Below are 20,124 nucleotides of genomic sequence, written 5' to 3'. Positions count from 1 at the left end.
AGCAATTGCATTAAACTTGACAAACAAACATAGCCTACTGTAGACTTACATGAATGAGTAAGTGGATTCCAAACCAAATGAAATAATTGATCGATTCTTTATCCTTGGACTGAGCTTATTCGAGAGCTTAATCTTGGCATTTTTGCATACTTGTGTAGAGGCTTTCAACCACAGACGCAAGCCCGGTCGCAAATTTTTTCCCCACAAACTTTCTGTCTCATTTGCATATTTCTGTAAGTGTAGGAAACTGTTTTTATCGATTCATTTTTTCGCGCGGTTTTCAAAGTCGGCGGCCAATTTTCGCCCTCCAGGTCCAAATCTAAACATTGAACTTGAAAAAAAAAACGAAGCCTGGAGACACACCTAGTCACGTCAAGTTTAAAAAAGTTGAGAAAGGAAATTGATTCTGGTCACTCTAAAAGTAAGATTTTCCAAATTGATTAAGAACCCTAACCCATTAACCCTACTTTTTTTGAAAAGCTACTTTTTTTGAAAAGCATCGTAAAAACTAATTTGAAGAAAAATAAATTGACTTCGATTGGCGTTGAACGTTTTTAACACGAACATTAGGCACAAGATTAAACCACTGAACTAAACATGCCAACGAAAAAATGCAGTCACACGGAAATTTACCGCACGCGGTAACCAATAATGACTACACTTACCGAAATATATAAATGAGACAGAAAGTTCGTGGAAAAAAAAAATTCGCAGCCCGGTCATCGAGTTTGACACAGTAAAGTTTCCAATTGTTGTTGAAGCGTTGTCTGTGAATGATTCTATGTAATTGTAGCAGCTGAACGGAGGGCTGTCCTTGAAATGCGTTGTTTTAAGCACTACCCCGAGAGTCGAATCCGCACGCTTGATCTTGCAGTTTCTTTGTTTGTAACGTTAAACTGTGTTCTTTTGTTCGTAACGTCTAGCGCTTAAACCAGGGGTTCCCAACCTTTTTATGTTCTCGTACCACTTAGCCACCACGGATTGTCAACAAGTACCACTATTTTTCAAAACAACTACTTTGATCCAATATTAAATTATTTGCAAGATGATGAATCTGGATGTAAAGTCAGCAAAAGTAGAAAAACTACCAACAAAACATCACAGAGTCCATTACACCACACAGCACAGAACGCATCAGAATAACAAAGAAAAAGACACAACTAAATTTAATGAGATTTGTCTTTTTGTTTATCTTTCACCAGTTGATCGATGCATGGCATAACTTTGCTAATAGCACATCTGAAGTCACGTCCAGGGGCACTTAGTCGGTTTCGATTTTTTGATTTGATGTTCATAAGAATAGAAAATCCCTGCTCGCATTCCCAAGTAGAAGGAAAAATCAGTAGTGGTGGAACAGCGTGGGAAGCTAGCGTTGGGAATGAAGAAGCCATATTAAGCCAGAAGTTTATTGCAGAACATTCTTTGCGTTGTTTTTTTGCTGTCTGATCCTCCTGCATGTCTATCAGTTCCTCTTGTTCCCCTGTACCGACAGGTAGGTCGGTTGGGTCCACTGAGAAAGGGTCTGTGATGTATGGGCACTGGGCAGCTTGGGGTATCTGGAAAGTAATCCTGCAATTCAGCAGTTAGCAGCGAGAGGTGCTGGGTAATTTCTCTGGAAAAGTCATCGCTGATTTCCATTTCAAGGGCTGACAAAAATTTAAACATACCATAGCGCTTGTTTTCCACATTTTTCCTCCATAATTCCAGCGTTCGGATAAAAGCTCCCAGTTTTGAAACAAAGTCTACGACAGTGCAGTTTTGCCCTTGAAATGACAGATTCAAATGATTGAAAGCTTCAAATATATCTGACAAATAAGCCAATCTTGCAATGAATTCCTCGTTCTCCAGATCGTTTTGAAATTCATGGTCTTTCTGTTGGAAAAATAAAAGTAATTCATTCCTCATTTCAGAAAGACGCTTAGTTGTATTTCCTCGAGAGAGCCAGCGCACTTCTGTGTGATAGAGGAGGCAAGTGTGGTCTGAGCCGAGATCTTCAAAAAGAACCTTAAACAATCGAGTATTTAAAGCTGATGTTTTAACAAAATTTACGATTTTGACAACCCTGTTCAAGCACATTAACAACTTTGCAGGAAGAACCTTTGTGCAAAGAGCAAACCTGTGTATGAAACAGTGAACACTTATGACGCGAGGTGACCCAGCTTTGACATGGGCTTGAAATCCAGACTTTCTACCGAGCATAGAGGGAGCCCCATCTGTCATACATCCGACAAGATTTCCCCAATTCAGTTCATTTGCCTTGAAAAAATTATTCAAAGAGTTGAAAATATCTTCCCCTTTTGATGTAGTGGACACCTCATGATTCAACAATAATTCCGTTTTTACAGCATTGTTCTGTGTAAAGCGGACGTAGACAAGCAGTTGGCAGCAGTTTGTGACATCTGTGGATTCATCAAGTTGTAAGGCAAATCCAAAATTTGAATCTCTTACTCCTGCAACCACTTGGTCAGTGATATCATCTGACATTTCCTCGATGCGTCGTTTCACAGTATTGTTAGAAAGCGATACACTATCCAACTTTGCCACTGAATCTTCTTCAATCAAATTTCTGACTAATATCTTTGCTGCTGGCAAAACAAGTGACTCCGCAATGACATGAGCTTTTTTTGTTTTGGGCCACCAGAAGAGATACTTCATAGGATGCCTGCACAATTTCGGCATTATTTCTGTAAAACTGGCCTGTGTGATCCATGCGCTGTCGCTTCACGTTCTCCCCAAGTCGCTCAAAATAACTCTTATCTCGATTCATCTTGCATCTGCATGATTGGACTCAAGATGCCGCTTAAGCAAACTTGTTTTCAAAGCTGCATTTGAAAGGGTTTTCATACAGATCACGCACTGAGGTAAGCTATCTCCACGATGTTGAATAGCACTGAAGCCATACTTAATATAATCTGCGCTATACTTTCGCTTCGACATTTTCAAATATTTAGACAAAAATGTAATGCTGTTCAGGATTCAGCCACTACACGTCGGAAAACCAACATCAGAATAAACGCAATTCTGCAATTACACAGACCACATTGCACACGTAATAGTTTCATCACAGACACCATTAAGTTCGCACAGCAGCATTGTATTAATAACAACGACAGCAGGGAGCAAGATCGACAAAAGTAGCTCACTGAGTGCAGAGAATTTAGTACTGAAAGAAATAAAAGTGTTCGCATGTTTTAGAAACTCAAAATTAAATAATTGTTGCAATAGGTCTACTTTATTTGACAATACTACTACATATCGCATGCAACGGAGAGCTGCTCGCGTACCACCTGAAAAGCTCCCGCGTACCACTAATGGTACGCGTACCACCGGTTGGGAACCCCTGGCTTAAACCAACTGAGATATTGGGGCGGATTCGCTAAAACAATGGAATCCATAATATTTGCCTCAAGGGTTTAATTTTTCTTTTGTACATTTTTTTAATCTTGAAAGACTAAACATTCTGCAGTACAGTACTAAGCAGAGGCGTAGCTAGCACAAAGTTTCGGGAGGGAGACAAATAAAAAATATTGCAAATGTCAGTGAGCTCGGCAACGAGTAAGCGAATCACCCAGACAGTGGTCTGGGAGCCTCTCTCAGAAACTTTTGAAAAAAAAAACCCTCAAAATTGCACATTCTGAGACTACTATCAACCCAAATTAACAGCATACTCTGTTAAATGGTGCTGTAACAGAGGGTGAAATGTTCATTTAAAATATTTCGGAGACAATTGCCCCCTTTGCCCCGCTTGACTACGCCCTTGGTACCAAAACTATATATTACATCGCTGTACGCCTATGCGTTAAAATACAAATAATCATATTAAAATTAGAAAAATCATATTTTGCAAGTGGCACAAATCTCAGCAGGCAAAAGCCAATAGTAATGGACTGTTTAAATTAACCTATCAGTTGGAACTATTTTCTCTTGGTGCTTTGGAAGCAGAGAGAAGGCTTTAAGATTAGGCAACGTAATAGGTTACTTACAATTACATAGCAAAGGTTAAGAAGCTGACGCGACAAAACGAGAACGTTATTCATGGTTATTCTTATTCTCATACGTAGTGCTGTTACAAATTGTGTATGCCGCTATTAACAATGACAAACAGTCAAATAAAATGTCACTGCATAATAGTGCTCATAAGTTGTCAATGAAATTAAATTGCTTCAATAATACCCGATATTACTGTTATGTGACAATTTAATTGTTGGAAAGTTCGAGTTGAATAAATTTTTAAAAACAAAACAACGAAAAAAAGTACAGAACAAAGATAAGCAGGGCTAAACAAAACTTGTTGATGACAATTAAAGCAATCTCTTGAATAATAACATGCGGAACTGTGTTGTTGCGTTTGAGGGATCACGTCACTGTTAGCCTTATACGTAGACCAGTGGGTTAAGCAGTAAATATCCGGCCTTTGATTGTAGTGGTTTGTCATCACAATAGCATATTTATATTTAACCTGCAACAAGTGAATCAGAAAAGCACAAAGTGACAAGAGTGTCTCTTATAGGAGGACCCAGACAGCAAATCCGTCACTTTTGTATTAATTCAACAATGTAAAAATGACGAACTTTGCTGTCTGGGAAGTGACGTGGCCATTTGTCATGATAAGTTATATGTAATTAATTAAATGCAAGAAAGTAATCAACTATCACCATAATGATGAATATTATTATATTGTCAATGATCATTACGTCATCTGATATTCAACAATTTTGTAATGTATGATTTTCACCATCTCCTACAAGTAGGCCTACAGCACTAAGGACAGCCACAACCATTTGTATAAGATATATTGGCTATATAGGTTATATTTAAAGTGGAAAAAGAGGGTTGTTGGCAAACGTGTTCTAAGAATCTAGATGATCCTGCAACAGGCAAGAAGCAGAGGTGTACGGATCAAAGATTTTTTGAAACCTGATCCGATCCTGTTTTTGCTTTTTGAAATCCGGATCCGATCCAGATCCGGCAATTTCTAAATATCTCAGATCCGGATCCGAAGTAATTTCTTGTTGAACATTTTATTAACTTACATTAGTATTTCACCACACGACAGATTCGCACTTTTTGTAAAAGTTGTTTGCAAAATGGATTCATTAAATTCAGTACGTGGCTTATTACTTAGTAGATGTGTGATGCTTACCCTACTATCGTAACGGTAGCGTAGGCTACACCGCTACACCATGCATTACTGGCTGATCACCTCTTACAGCAGTAGGTCTATTGGTCTCTACGTAACAAACATCCTGACTTGAAATGTGTTATCTTTCTTCCTTCAAATGCATAATTGCATACAACATGACACAACCACTATTGTTGCTGAAATAACCATTTAGTGCATAGCAAAGCAATAACAAAAAGATGTTGGCTGTAAGCTTAAAAATGAAATAAAGCCTATCATGATTTATTAACTTAATGTAGGCCTAGTAGCCTACCTTGTAACCCATGCATGTTTGTTTCTGTAACATTAAACATTTTCACCACATATTGCAGAAAACGTGCAACAAGCAAAACCAATGACTAGAATTTTGAAAAACTATGTGATCTCACAACGTCAACTTTGGCCTGACTAAAATTTCAGCGTTGCCACAAAACGCAATGGTTCAAAACTCCGGGTTTGGAAATGTTGCCAGGAGCTCATGAAAAATTTGTATCTCTGTGTAAAAATTTTAAAAATAATTTATGAAAATTTAAGATCCGGGTCCGGTACAAAACAAGAAGATTTGGGTCCGGATCCGGTTCCTGTACACCTCTGGCAAGAAGTGCTCTTTTAAATGCAGACAACTTAAACCAAAATGTAATTCACCGAATGATATTCCAAATGATATCCAGACTATTATCGCAGGCATCAGGACGCTCAGATGATCAAGTCATTGTCACTAAAGTTTGAACGTGGAAATGAAGTTACGTTGCAACAACGTTGGTTGTGGTTAGAACGTTAATTTCACATGTATGCGGTTGGACCTACTACATAAAAGTAACAGTTACGGTATGCAGTTGTGTCAGCTGCAAAGCTGCATTCACGAAACAAAACCACGTTGTAATCGCGTGAGATAAAATATTGTAGGTTTAGAAATGGTATTTCTCTGTTACCAAATTACCACCTTAGCAAAAACGTCTTACTAATGTTACAAACTCGTGTTCTCACAACATTGATTTTAAAGGGATTCAAATTACATTACAAAAGCTTATTTGAGTAGCCTACTAGCTTGTTGCTCTCAAGATTATAAGAGCTAAAAATGCAACGTGCTATGTTTAGGCAATACAACAGGCCAGCTATACCGTAGTCGTAGGCCTACAGTACTTCCATTTTTTTCCGCCGAAACCTCTTATTGTTAAAAGCTCGACTTTGCAAGCAAACACGAGCGAAGAAACGAGAAAACCAAGCAACACTGATTTACCTCTCAAAATGTGCACTTGAGCAGTGCATTTCAAAAACTATTTTCTGTTTAGTGGCTATATGATCATCTAGTGCAGGGGTTCCCAATCTTTTTCACACCGTGGCCTTCTTTGAAAATTTTGAAAAATCAATAGCCCCTCTATTTTTTTCAACCTTTTGAAAATATTAAGAAACGTCATTTTAATTAAAAAACTTGTTTTTACAGTAACCGGTAGTTAGAATGATAAAATGATATAAATACAACACACAATAATCATGATAGTACATTAATTATTTATTACACATGCAGTTAATGTGATGGTTGAGCTTGTTTTTGCTGCCAATGTTTTAATTGCTGGTTTGGTGGTGGAAAGAGCAAGCCGCATGTCATATTGAATATCCAAGACACTGCACTGCTTTGTCTTCAGAAGTTCAGTGATATTTATTAGTCTCACAGCAGCCGCAACTTTTTACAACTTTATATAGAAATGTTATATTATTATTTTTGAAACAACCGGGAATTAAAGACCATTTCATGAAGATTTGGGCAAAATGTACTAGTTTTTTATTAAATTTTAAATTATTTCTTTTGTTATATAGTGTTGGAGTGGACGTAGAGATGATAAATTAAAAAAATTATTATTTTTAAATTTTTCCATGGCCCCCAGGTTGGGAATCCCTGATCTAGTGGGTGGAATAATTGATTGGTTTTGGTTTTGAATCTTTATCCTCGGACTGAAAAAGCCTTGAGAGGTTATTCCTGGTAGTTTTGCATACTTGTGGAGGCTCTTGACGCAGGGTCGGTTACCGTGATTGACAGAGTGAAGTTTTCCGATTGTTGAAATCTTGTTGCCGGAAAAGCAGTCCTGAATGCGTTTCTAAAGCGCACACCCAAGAGTCGAACCAGCGCTGCGTGATCTCGAGGCGGGCGCGCAACCACTGAGCTATCGGGGCGGACAATTCTCAGTCGACAACTCTTCAACATCAAGCGGAAACTTCAATCTGTCAATCTACAATAGATAAGGAATCTTTGAAGTAAAGATTGCATTGTTTTGATTTAATCTTGATCTTCAATGAACCAGTTTTGCTGATATTTCTCATCTCTGGCTACAACGAACCCTTTTTGAACGATTGTGTTGGTCTACGGGTTTAGTGAGACTACATTGATATGTCTAGAAAATACATTTTTACAGAGGAAGTTGCCCCATAAATTGCAATAAAGTAATAATTTTTGTAAGACAAAACCGACAAACATATCACAATGATATTTTAGCAGACAAATTTTCATAAACATATTACAAAATATCCGAGATTCACACAGATTAGTTTCAAGTGATATGTTCAAAGAGGTTGGCGGTGCGTCAGTGGGAAAAGGTGGACTTGTTAAAATTGTTTTAATATGGTCTAAATTTTCAGTCTACTAGTAAAGCACCAACTTTTAACAACGCGTTTTTTTAGCTCTTGGTCTTGCTTTAATTGAAGGTATGAATTTTTGAAAGAGCGGTAACGTCGGACTGGATCTTGTGACTTCCTTCTATAGCGTCCATCCTGCGATGGACTGAGGGGCTTTGTCGAAACAAACCTCAGCCAGAAAAGAAGTAGTTTGTCCCAAAACGCAAAAGGTGTGTTTACAATCCATAGGATTTAGTACAGTTACACTATAGAAAACAAGATATGATATGTGGTATCATTTTCAATTTTTTAAGCTCTTTGGGAAAGTTTTGGACCCCTAAAATTATTCTAGACTCTGGTCTAAAAGCATTCCTTGGACCTCTGTCTAGGCTACTGATGAAGGCGAAGCCAGCACAAAGTTATTTGTACATGTTACTGAGCTCAGCAACAAATTGACGAAATCGAAGCACCCGGAAGGGCGCTGCCCCTCCCCAGAAAGGTTGGCAAAGAAATACCTCAAAATTGCGCATTTTGAGAGTATTTTTAGCCAAAACCAATAGTAAAACTCTGTCAAAAGAAGTAATACAGGTTGACATGCCCATTTAAAATATTTTGGGAGAGGGAGGCAGTTGCCTCTTTTTCTCCCCTGATTACGCTCCTGGATACTGAATATCCATAACCAGGTCATGGAGGTTTCACAAGTGCGTATTAGGATGATGCAAAACAGGGGGTTAAGTTTTTTGTCTCCGATTTTTCGAGTTAGCTTACCAACTTATTTTATTCAGAGGAATGTCTTTTTTACAAAATAATGCGTGTTATTAAAAGAGTAACTTTACCCATTTGCATATGTAATTAGTATTGTATTGTCAGATAATAGTTTTCGCAATTGAAGGATGAAGTTTTTTGAAGAAAAATATTTTTTTTTACCTATTTATAAATCGCACAATAAAACTCCACAATATATGATATGGGTACTGCTAATTTGCATTCATCAAATGCTGGCATTTGCACAACAATCTAACCTCTTAGTGTAATTTATTAAGTTAAGAATCGATTTCGCTATAGTAATAGCATCTTCAGCTAGCACATGTAAAAAAAGAAGAAAATTTGAAAATACGTAAAAACGAACAAATAAAGCAAACTCCGATGTTATCAACACGCATAAAAATTATATTTTAAATAGGTGGTTACATAATATTAAAATCAAAACCTGCAAGCCTAAATCTTAACTGGTGTTCTCCCACGATTTCCAACAATATACTGGTACAAAATTCAAGAAATACATTAACCTGATCATCCGTCTAGTAAATTACAACTTGGTGGTAATTTGATCTGGTTCGGGTTTGTTATTGGTTAGCCAATCAATTAAAATTTAGTTAAACATTTGATAGATAAATAAGTCTAGTACCGCAAAAGATAAAGTAATGATGGACAACAGGTGCAATGTAATACATTTTTTTCTAAATGTAAGCAGTGTACTAAGTCGTGTCACCACTCACAAGTCCCAATTCAGTACAAGCAAATGTACCAAACACAGTAATATCAGAAACGCTTCTTCAAGAATTCCACATTAGGCTATGCGCAACTTTTCTTGGTTGCTAAAAAAAACTATTCACATTGAAGGTATTTTTTAGGGCTGTGGAGTCGGAAGGTTTTTGGCGTAAAAAGACTACTAAGGCTACTCTGACTCCGGCTTAATACAAAATGATGAACAATAGCTTTGTTTTTTGAAATCTTTGTTCAAAATATTGTTTCTTGTTCTCCGCTTTAAAACTTTACTAAAAAGGAGAAGTGTTCGTGCTTGTCAGTTTTTGTGATAGTTGCTGCTCCAATTTCGATCACAACTTGAGTGAACTTAAATTTAAAATTTGTCCGCCCCGTTAGCTCAGTGGTTACGCGCGCGGCTCAAGATCATGCGGCGGTAGATCACTTGGGGTATGAGCTTGAGCAACGCACTTTCAGGACTGCTCTCCATTCAGCGGCACCTAGTGAACGGAGTAATTCCCCGCCAACAACACTTCAACAATCAGAAAACTTCACTCTGCCAATTTCAATAACTGGCCCTGCGTCAAGAGCCTCTACAAGTATGCGAAACTATCAGGAATAACCTATCAAGGCTTTGTCAGTCCGAAGATAAAAGTTCAAAACCATACCAAACCAAAAACATAAAAAAGGACAAAAATTTAAAAAATCTGGCAACCCTCAAAAATCTGGTACCACTGAAGTCAGAGTCGACCAGTTATAAACCAAAAATCTGATATTTTTCACGTTATCCACAACCTTGGTATTTTTGATAAATATGTCTGTAATAGAGAGAAAACATATTTGATAGTGAGTCTAATAGGAATAGATCAAGAGTAAGCATCAATGATATATCCAGTAAGATTGTCCAAAAATGCAAAATATTGATGTGCGGCTCATCTTTAAATAACTATACTTTCAACACAAAATTTTGTGTACGATGTTTTTATGTCGAAAATAATAATTTGAGATGGTGTTACGATAGATTTTTGAATGATGGTTGTTTACATCACCACAGTGCGTAGGTCAAAACATGCAACTGATAAAAATATAGAAATAAAAGAATCTCAAAATTTAATTGTTGAATGTAAAACTGCCTGCAAGATGCTCGAAATGACGTTGGATTTACACGACCTTATAAGGCAAGTGGTTGTGTCTTGGCAAAATGTTAACACTTCATGGATGAGAACAACTAACTCGATAAATGAAAAGTCTTTGCTTGCTTCCAGCTGTCTGTTATATTATATTGAATTCTCAATCAAACCGACTTTACTGCACAAAGTGTGTATTGCTACAATGGACGCAAAATGAAATGATGATATTATTGCTATTTTGACTGTTATTTCGGTTGAGACATGAGTGAACAAGAAGACTGTTGAACCGTAATATCCCGAGATACAGCTACTTCTGAAAATCGTAGTTCAACAAAAGCTTAACATCCAGTTATCAAGCTTTGCTACTGTTGCTAAATCTGACGTCACTAGACATTGAAATAACGTATAATGGTAACTTGTTGGCCGTGTCGCAACCAGAAGACCAAGAAATCATATTTGTTTAGTTTTCCTACTTTATCCACGAATACAAACAGTTGGTAGGCTACTATCGGGTGCTTAGTTAGTAGCTTTGAAGTTTTTAGATCATTTGTTGCATACGATTTGTACAAGTCAAACCTACTGCAGATATACAGTAAGTTTTTGATTTAATCACAACGAAGCTTCATAACAGTTTCTTTTAAAGCAGTGTTGCTTCCTTTCCATGCAAACCAAATTATGTTGTCCCAATTTCCGCTTGACTCTCCCCATTCAGCATTCAGATCAGAGTGGAAGCAACTATTGAACCACCACCCACCTCGGTACACTCCTGTTGTTCCAATAGCACAATTATATCTGCAACACAATTTGATGCATTGATGCTGCTATGGTTCTATAAAGTATCAGACAGTATCTTCTATTTAAATATTTGCAAACGGCTCATGCTTTTAATTTTTAACGTCATCTATGCAAATGAGCAGTGGCGTAAGCAGACCGATATAAATTAGACGTGGTGCCATTTTAAAAATAGCACTCACAATCAAATTACCAGAATCATCATCATCATTATGTTCCTTCCTCGTATTGAGAGTTGGATTTTTACCGGAATACGAGGAAAGAATTAAAGTGCACCTGACAGGTTGGATCCAAGTATAGTAACTTTTTTAAGCATTTCCTAACGCAGAATTATGCTTAACGAAATTTTTAATCTTAACCGCGTAGCTTGACTGGTTAGGGCGTAATTTATATCAAACGACTGCTCCGCAGCGCCACCACGGGCGATATGTGTATTATGCCATTGAATTGGTGCCACTGAATGGAGAGCTGTCCTTGGAATGCATTGCTCAAGCGCACACCCCGAGAGTCAAAGCGGCGTCGCTCGATCAAAGTTTCTTCGTTCATGAGGTCAGACGCCCAACTGAGCTGTCGGGCAGACTCAGATTATATTTTTTAAATTAAAGTGGCCTACCCGCTTTGATCATTTTCGCTGTCCTTGGTCGTGAACCGCTGTTTGTCATGGCTGTGGTCACCAGTCAAACTGTCACCAGCTGTGCCACTGTAGCCTTGAACATGGAGTTTGTACAAATCATCTTCGCCTTCAATCGAAAATGCACTGAAAAGTAAATGTAAGTTATTATTCATCATCTTTTTTTACGTGTCATTGAGCAACTTTCATCTTGATCATCATCACCAACCAGTCATGCCACTGATGGCCAATGAGCAATTTTATTTTACATTAAATTCAACTTTAAATTTAACTGGGAGTCGGCTGCATAGCCAAGTGATGAGAGCCCCGGTTCTACCTTTAAAAGGGTGCTGTTTCAACACTCCCCAAGACTATGTGGCGGTGTCTTTGACAAGATCCTTACCTGTAAAGGTACATCTGAAAGCAGACACAAAGATTGACTTCCTTGCCTCCTGTGCACTTAATCTAAATATTTAACTACCGGTTGTAATCCTGGATACAACAAAACAGTGGGAAGTTCTTACTTGGAAATCGGTTTTCAAGTTTTAATGCTTTATTTTCGATGAGAATTGGTTGTATTGTTTCTAAAAGAAGCAAAAATGTTGGTGTTTCACGACGGCGTCGTAGCTAGTTTTTAAAGTCATTAATCACTTATTGATCTGACAGTTAAAATCTTTGAAATAGCTAACCCCCAACGATTACTCATTTTGTCAATCTGTACTTTGACTTTAAGATTTATTTTATCTATTGCTATCCATATGTGAACCTAGCCTTATGTCTAACCCCATCACTATAGCTTCTACCCTGTCACACTTTTCTGATCTGGCTTGTAAAATCAAGAAAAAAAAATCTGTGAATGGTGAAATATACAACGACGAGCAGTTGATGAAATAGGCTACCGGTATGCGAATAAAAGCTTTCTTACCATGGAAATGTAACCTAAGCCTTGCTTTGACATTGAGTCTTCAGGAGTGTTGTGCGTTGACGGCGTCAACTTTTGTTGACGCTGAGGCTATAGCGCCGTCAGTTTATTTTTTAATTGACGGAAGTGATATCGCCGTCAACTATTTTGCCGATTTTAAGCGTCAAGCGCTATGCGTCATTTAATTTTTCGTTTTCATGGGAAATCTCGTTTCACAATGAGAGTTTCACAATCCGAATTACCCGCTTTCGCGTTGGTTGGAATGGCTACCTGGAATACAAGCGGAAGAAGTTCGCCAAATGGTGATCACTCATACCGTGAGCAATATACAAGAACGAGGGATCAGAGAGAGAAAGCGAAAAATCAATGAATGTCATCGCGGAGGTTGAAGAAACAATGGCTACCTAAAGATATGGCCTGATTTATCACATTTTGCAAAAATTTTCAGATTTTGCTAACTTTGGGCGAATGTTAAAACAAATTTTTTCAAAAATTATATTTTTACGCTTTCTTTTGCTGTTTTCCCCAGATGACACAATAGGTTTTAACATCCTCAGATGTTGAAAAACAAAGAAAATTCGATTTCGAAGATGTTACTCCTGTGGTGTGAAGATGAGTGTTTTTCAACTTACTTTTTCTCATTTGCTACGGCTTCCCCAAAGCAACAAAAAGCTTTTATATCATTAGGAGACAACAAAAAGTAAAAAAATCTCAGAAAATGTCTGTCAAACACCAGCAGTAACTGTAATCAAAATCAGCAAAATGCGACAAATCAGGCCGCATCTCCAGGTGGCCATGAAAAAACTTTATTTTAAGAGCTCTATGCCCTTGAAAACAGCGATGTCGGTGCAGTGGACCTCGTTAAAATATATATGCTAAACCATCACAACACGCTTGGAACAGTGATAGGCTACCTTTCCGAGTAAACGTTTTCAAGACTTGTTTTTGAAATGCAACACACCAATACCATTCAGTGCTGCTGTGGAACGCATGTTTTCACTTGGAAAGGACATTATACGTCCCAAACGCAGCAAATAGTCAGACAAACGTTTTGAAATGCTTGTGTTTCTACAAAGAAATAAGTAATAAACTAAAGTAGCTAATTACGAGTCTTTTATGACATCATAACTAAATTTTGGAATTGAGACTCTCAAGATAAAAACTTCAGGAAACTTAACGCTTTTGAATTTCTTTTGTAAGCTATATTGTAAAATTTAAATTGCGCTTGTTACACTTACAAGTTTTGATTGTAGGCCTATTTTTACAAATTACAACCGATGAAACAAAAGTATTATTTTTTCCCTTTCTTTTCTTGGTTTGGTGGCTGTGCATTTTTAAAATAGTGTTTTCCAAACAATGTTTTATCGATGGATATTTTAAACCTTTCGGTTTTGTCATCGTTTACTTTTGTTGGTGCGAAATTCATATATTTACCTTATCGTTTTCTACATGTTCGCAGCAGCAATAAAAAATAAATTGAACTGAATTGAAATGGAATAATCACTGCTGTTGTCAGTAGCTCAGTTGTACAACATTATTGTCATCCATCAACCGGTCATGTCACTGCTGGCAGAAGGTGCTAACAAAAATTCCAACATATAGGCTACTCTTTTTTGTTGTTCTTAACTTTTCATCCCGGTAATCGTCATCAAAATCATCCTTCCTCCATCTCATCGGTCTTCCCTGGTTGTTTTTGAATAGGTTGCAACCCACTCAATGGCTGTGTTGATCTACATTCTACATATTTCTCTCAGCTCAGTGCCACATTAAGTTGTTTTGATGCTTTTCAGCTAACATCTTTAACCTTTGTTTGTTTTTTTTGAATGGCCTAGTTTATGATATAACTGCTGAAAGTGAACCAACGCAATAAATCACCTATACCAACGTCTTTCCGCTGCAGCTACCACAAAAGGAATATTAGGTACACACAACTCAAGAATATTTTACATTAAACGAAGAAGACGTGTCAAAGGTGTTATTGTCAGGCCAAATGACTTCACCAAAAATAAACTATAACCTAGTAAGCCAATACACATTCTTAGTTTTTAACGTATTATTTTAATACGCTCCTTGGTGTCCGTTAAAAAAAATGTAGCCTCTAAACTTTGCTTTGCGGCGCTACTTCGGCTCTTGGGGTATGAGCTTGAGCAACACATTTCAGGACTGCTCTCCATTCAGCGGAACCTAGTAGATGGAATAATTACACGGTACCAACATTTCAACAATCGGAAACTTCACTATGCCGATGTTGTTAACCGACCCTGCGTCCAAAGCCTCTACTAGTATGCGAAACTACCAGGAATAACCTATCAAGGATTTGTCAGTCCAAGGATAAAGATTCAAAACCAACCAATTACCCCTCCTTTAAATTATTGGTACGGTACATGATCAGTGAAAGAAAAGCTAACGCTTGCGCTTGCTTGCAGTGTTGATAAAAGTTAACTGTTTAGAATTAGAGAGCTGCGTGCCACAGTAGATAAGGGAGACCGGGGAGGGTTGTTACAATTTTCAGTAAATCTAAGATTTATCTTTCAATATTTGCACAAAGTTGCTGAAAATTTTATATAATCTTGCCACATGACCAGTTGTTATAAAGACAACCTCAAAATTTAACAAAGTTATGTTTACAGGAAAATATTTGCATTAATATATCAATGAGTCAGTTGTAACAAGTCACCCCAGTATCGGGGTGACTTATTACATAGATGGGGTGAAATGTTACAATTTCAAATAGGCTGTTTTATTAACTAATTTTTCTAACTAAAATACCTGAAACTGATGGAATACGTTGACACAGCATTCTTGAATTTATTGAACATCCAAATTTAATAGAAAAAATCATGAATAAACAAATAACATCATTATTGACAATGCATTGTCACCAGAATTGCAAACACATTATCTCCATTCAACCATTCATGGTATTTGGCCTCAATAAGGAACTCTTTATTGGTTTTTGGCATGTTTAGGCACAGATACAGCAACAACAGATATTAGTAGAACTTAAAAATGTAATCAACTATTCTAAATAATACAAAATTTGTTATTTGAGTACCAAATTAAGTACTTTTTCCAGTTGAGATGAGCAAGCATTACACTGTGTAACAACTCACCCCAATAGTAGTTGGCTGAATAAGATCAACATATGTCAAACATGTGACACTCAGCTTTAAAATATTTATAATGAATCAAAGGTATTGCACTTCAAGTCTGATTTAACTTTGAAGCCAGTTAAATATCACTCATAGTTTTGTAGCAATAACATTTTCTTAAACAAAGCCAAAATTTACTTTTTATACCCTAAAACAGTTTTTCATCAATAATTTTCTACTGCAGCCTTCAATATGGCTGAAGCTTCGTTTGCACATGGAAACTAAAAACCTGACAAAAACAACTTAATTCCAGCGGTTGGTGAGAACTAAGTTAAAAGGACTGTAACAACCCTCCCTTGTAACAAATCTCCCCGGTCTCCCCTAAATTGAAATAAATACAAGACATAATACAAAGATAAATCGTTAAAGTGTATTATTCAACGGCACAGCCGATTTAAATCACAATCGATTCATTTTTCAATCTTACAACAACCTCTTCACATTTGCTTTTTATATCTACAAGACCAGGTGCTTGTCGAACTAATACCCTATGCGAATGAAACATGGCACATAAATAAAGGAGTAACTTAAAACCTATTTCATGTCAGTATCAGTAAAATTCTTCAGTTTCCAAAAGAAGAAAAAATAATACTCAGCTAATCAGATATTAATCTGGAATAACAGCTCACATAGCCTACCTGTATTGAGCAAAAGCATGATCTCCATCAAAACTCCACAAATCGATCCTCAGCTTGCATCCGCGGTGTGACGTCATGTTATGAATTTTATTAAGACCTTCAAAAAGCATGGTGAATGTACAAATGGTGTTATATCAGAAGCAAGAATAAGTGTAAAGCTATAATAGGAAAAGAAATGTTTGGGAATTTTTTAGCACAAACAAACCCTGTTTTCAATTTCATATTCAATTTTCCAAGATAGTATAAATGAAATGAAAAGTTGTAAACCAAAATGGCTTTTTAGTCGGCTGCTATGAAAAGTTGTGTGTAAGCTAGTGCTAGACATATTTCAGCATTATGTATTAGACCTGTCATTTGGAAATACATTTTTATTTCTACAGTAGGCTATATGTTCTTTTATCATTCAGTTAAATTTCTTCTTATTTTGCGTTGTGATTTACCTGTAAAAGCGTGATACCAAATAAACTCTACCAGTCATGCATCAAAACAACACAAAAGCCTATTTGATCAGTGCGGGTATGAAAAGCAAAATGTTGGCAACGTTTGAAATGATAGACTTGTCAACTTCTACAAACCAAACCAAAATTCTCCATCCAGGTTTCCAAAGCCATTTTTGTAAGCTCTCAAGTTTAGATCAAAGTTTACACTTCCATCTAGTCTTCTCTGAATCACCTGTTACATGACAGTAATAAAAAAATTTCAACAGAGAATCTCACTAATATACCATTATCTTATCAGCCAACATGCAGTAGCCAAATTAATCGATTTATAGCGTTTAGTCACTTTTGAGCAAATCTTTTGATTGACTTTTTGCTGAAATTTGTTCCATTTAGATGCTATTTTTTAAATCATAAACAACAGACATATCTAAGCAACAACACTACATTTAACATTATAAAACAAAAAGCGAAAGTTTGCGGCTGGTCATAACCGTTTTCAAACCTATAAAAGAAATATTGTAAAAAAAATACTGAAGAATCATACGGTATCACAGCAAAAATATGGTCTAACTAAACTATATATTTGAGAAACTGCTTAATTTTCTCACACAAATTATAACTGAAAGATTACGATTTACGCAGCACAAAACGGGTCAAGTATTTGAAAGAGGTAAAATTGATTGTTCAGAGAAGACGTAGGCTATCCAAACAGATTACGCAAGATCAGGGGTCACCAAACTACGGCCAGCGGGCCGGAACCGGCCCGCAAACTGATTTCATCCGGCCCGCCACGTACTACAGCTGCACTACAATTCTGTACATATGTGCTTCCCTTGGCCTTGGCATTAGCAACCGTTTTTGGCTTTGCCTTTTGTGTAATAGAGACTTCTTTGTTAAAAGTGTTCGTTCTTATAGTTCGTTGTTGTATGTTGAATTTGTAAACCTACATTTTTCCACCAGGCAGCCTACATGTTGGTGTTCTGTTTTTATCATTAGGCCACCACAAATAGTGACAGCCTAGGCCAAGTTTGGAAAGATGTAATGTTTTTTCAAGAGCACGATGCCCTCCTAGTGTATCACAGCAGGGGATAACTTTTCCAGCAACCTTTCTATTTTCATCACAACTTTGCTATTCCACCACTGACTTTGTTATATATTGTGCTCAATTCAAGTCAATGGAGATTCTAAATAGTTGTATATCTTTTTGCAATTTGCATCCAGCCCGCAGCATTTAATCTCGCAGCAATCCGGCCCTCATAGAAAAAAGTTTGGTGACCCCTGCGCAAAATGAACAGAAGCACAAAACGAAATAGTGGCACAAACAAAGCAAAAATACGACAAGCACAACACGTGACAATTTAATCAAAAACAATTTATTCAAATTAATTGTTGCTGTTTATAACCAGCTTGCTTTTTGCTTCATTCTAAGCGAAATAAACATTAATCTTCATGCTCTCAAGTAGAGCACATGACAACAAAGCCTGTTAGTGTTTGTTGCATCAAAATTGTGCCAAATCGGTTAAATTGCTTCAATTTCCAACAAACAGTAGGCTAACAACTGATAGTAGGCTATTGCAATTTGCAATAACTGATATTAGCCTACCTTTGTTGCAATTGCAAAGTTTTGAAATGGTATCGCCTACATTTGAAATTGTATGTAGCCTTAAGGTTACCATAACCTCATTGACATTAAAAATTGTTCCATTTTGTTAGAATTTGTTAAATATAATTTGCATAGAAAAAAACTAACGTAAGTTACGTAAACGTGAGTACGCTTACTTGCCATCCTCCATCACAATAAACTTCCTCTCCTGATCGAAGTGTCTGTCTTCCATCCTCCAGGGAGGTCAAGCATGATGAAGGAACGAAATGTCGTTTTAGTGCTAGAAAAATTGTGATCAAGTTTAATTGTAGCCTATCATTTTATCAGGTAGGCTACATACTGCAAACTATTTAAAAACGTTTATTTCACAAAAAAATTGATATTACACAGTTTAAAATACATGTCTTTAGGCCTAGCTAAGCATATTGTCAAATAGGTTTTTTCTTGCCTTACATTGCCACAAATGAGGTATCACAACGATGACATTACAATAACAAGATCTGGTGTTCAACACCAGCAATGTTAGAGACAAAGCCATCTCTAATAAATTTACTTTCATTCAAGTTCTTGTTCTCACTAAACAGCAAGCGTGAGTAGGCTATGCGTCTCATAGGATTTTGTCAATCTAAAGTGTAGACAACATTTATAGCCGACTAATAGCACTTTCCTATATCATTGATTTCAAATAAAAAAGTAAAATGCAAAAAATAATAGAAAATTATGACAATTTTTACGAAAGCATTGTACAGCACTTAGTTATTACTTTTTTTAAAATAACTTCACAAAATTATATAGAATAAGGTTGCTCTTGCTCAATAAATTACTTGCAAATTCTCTTCTAACTTCATCTTCAAAGCTACCAAGTGCACATGAACTTCCTTGCTCGCCTTTTGCACCTTGCCATCCTTTGATTCCAGGAGGACCCGCCTTACCCGGAGCTCCAACATCACCTTTCTCAGCTTTTTTACCCCCTGAAGAGTTTTCTCCACAAACAGTGATTTGCTGACATTCTTGCAGAACGACAAACTCCAACACAATCACCAACAAAAACAAGCTTAAAAGTTTTGTGGCCATGCTCTGAGCTGCGTGTCAAGACTTTATGAGTGAACTCTTAAAAACACATCGCCTACTTTGATGATATTTCATTTATAGAAAAATAAAGAGTACTAGACATCACGTTTTCAATTGCATCGTTAATAATTATAAATAATGTGTTAATAGTTCTTGGAAAGAAAGGATCCATATTCTGTGATATCTTTTTTACTTCTTTTTTGAAAATACCTTCCAGCTTTTGATTTAACTAGGCTATACTTTAAATTTAAAACTCCGGAAACCAACTCGCATTATCTTGAAAGTTTAATCTAGTAAAAAATACATCATGTCATAGATTTGAAGAATTTCTTTATTATTTACTGCTTGTAGGCTTACTAGTGTGTTGTATATAGTGATCACACCACAACCTTAATTCATGCCACAAGGCTCTCGACTCAGCCTTGTGCTGGCGCCAAGTAGATCGCTTCCTCTACACTCAACAGGCTATAATATTATATCATTACCTTGATGTATTTTTTTCAATGCTAA

General features: G+C 36.7%; 2 protein-coding genes across 2 annotated transcripts; both read right to left on the bottom strand.

Annotated features, from left to right (window-relative positions):
• Window positions 1–261: 261 nt before the first annotated feature.
• On the bottom strand, window positions 262–2,679 carry LOC145788386 (zinc finger BED domain-containing protein 5-like). The gene is made up of 2 exons (XM_082600156.1): window positions 1,487–2,679; window positions 262–319 (listed from the first exon to the last, which is right to left on the bottom strand). Exons 1-2 carry the CDS (start codon window positions 2,677–2,679, stop codon window positions 262–264), a joined length of 1,251 nt encoding a protein of 416 aa, XP_082456282.1.
• An 8,063-nt stretch (window positions 2,680–10,742) lies between these two features.
• Window positions 10,743–19,617, bottom strand: LOC145788385 (fibrinogen C domain-containing protein 1-like). Its single transcript, XM_082600155.1, has 6 exons — window positions 19,368–19,617; window positions 18,720–18,823; window positions 17,076–17,172; window positions 16,501–16,597; window positions 11,792–11,935; window positions 10,743–11,178 (listed from the first exon to the last, which is right to left on the bottom strand). Exons 1-6 carry the CDS (start codon window positions 19,615–19,617, stop codon window positions 10,992–10,994), a joined length of 879 nt encoding a protein of 292 aa, XP_082456281.1. The 3' UTR covers window positions 10,743–10,991.
• Window positions 19,618–20,124: the final 507 nt, after the last annotated feature.

The sequence above is a fragment of the Aplidium turbinatum genome, chromosome 2 (assembly GCF_918807975.1).
Source record: "Aplidium turbinatum chromosome 2, kaAplTurb1.1, whole genome shotgun sequence".
Classification (NCBI taxonomy): Eukaryota; Metazoa; Chordata; class Ascidiacea; order Aplousobranchia; family Polyclinidae; genus Aplidium; species Aplidium turbinatum.
This window is presented reverse-complemented; position numbering and strand designations above follow the sequence as displayed.

Coding starts and splice junctions, on each gene's coding strand:
- LOC145788386 (XM_082600156.1), bottom strand. CDS start 2,679: ATGCCGAAATTGTGCAGGCATCCTATGAAGTATCTCTTCTGGTGGCCC. Junction 320..1,486: donor CCCAACCGACCTACCTGTCG/GTACAGGGGAAC, acceptor TTCAATGTTTAG/ATTTGGACCTGGAGGGCGAA.
- LOC145788385 (XM_082600155.1), bottom strand. CDS start 19,617: ATGGCCACAAAACTTTTAAGCTTGTTTTTGTTGGTGATTGTGTTGGAG. Junction 18,824..19,367: donor AGTTAGAAGAGAATTTGCAA/GTAATTTATTGA, acceptor CAATTTTTCTAG/CACTAAAACGACATTTCGTT. Junction 11,179..11,791: donor AGCGAAAATGATCAAAGCGG/GTAGGCCACTTT, acceptor ATTGTGTTGCAG/ATATAATTGTGCTATTGGAA.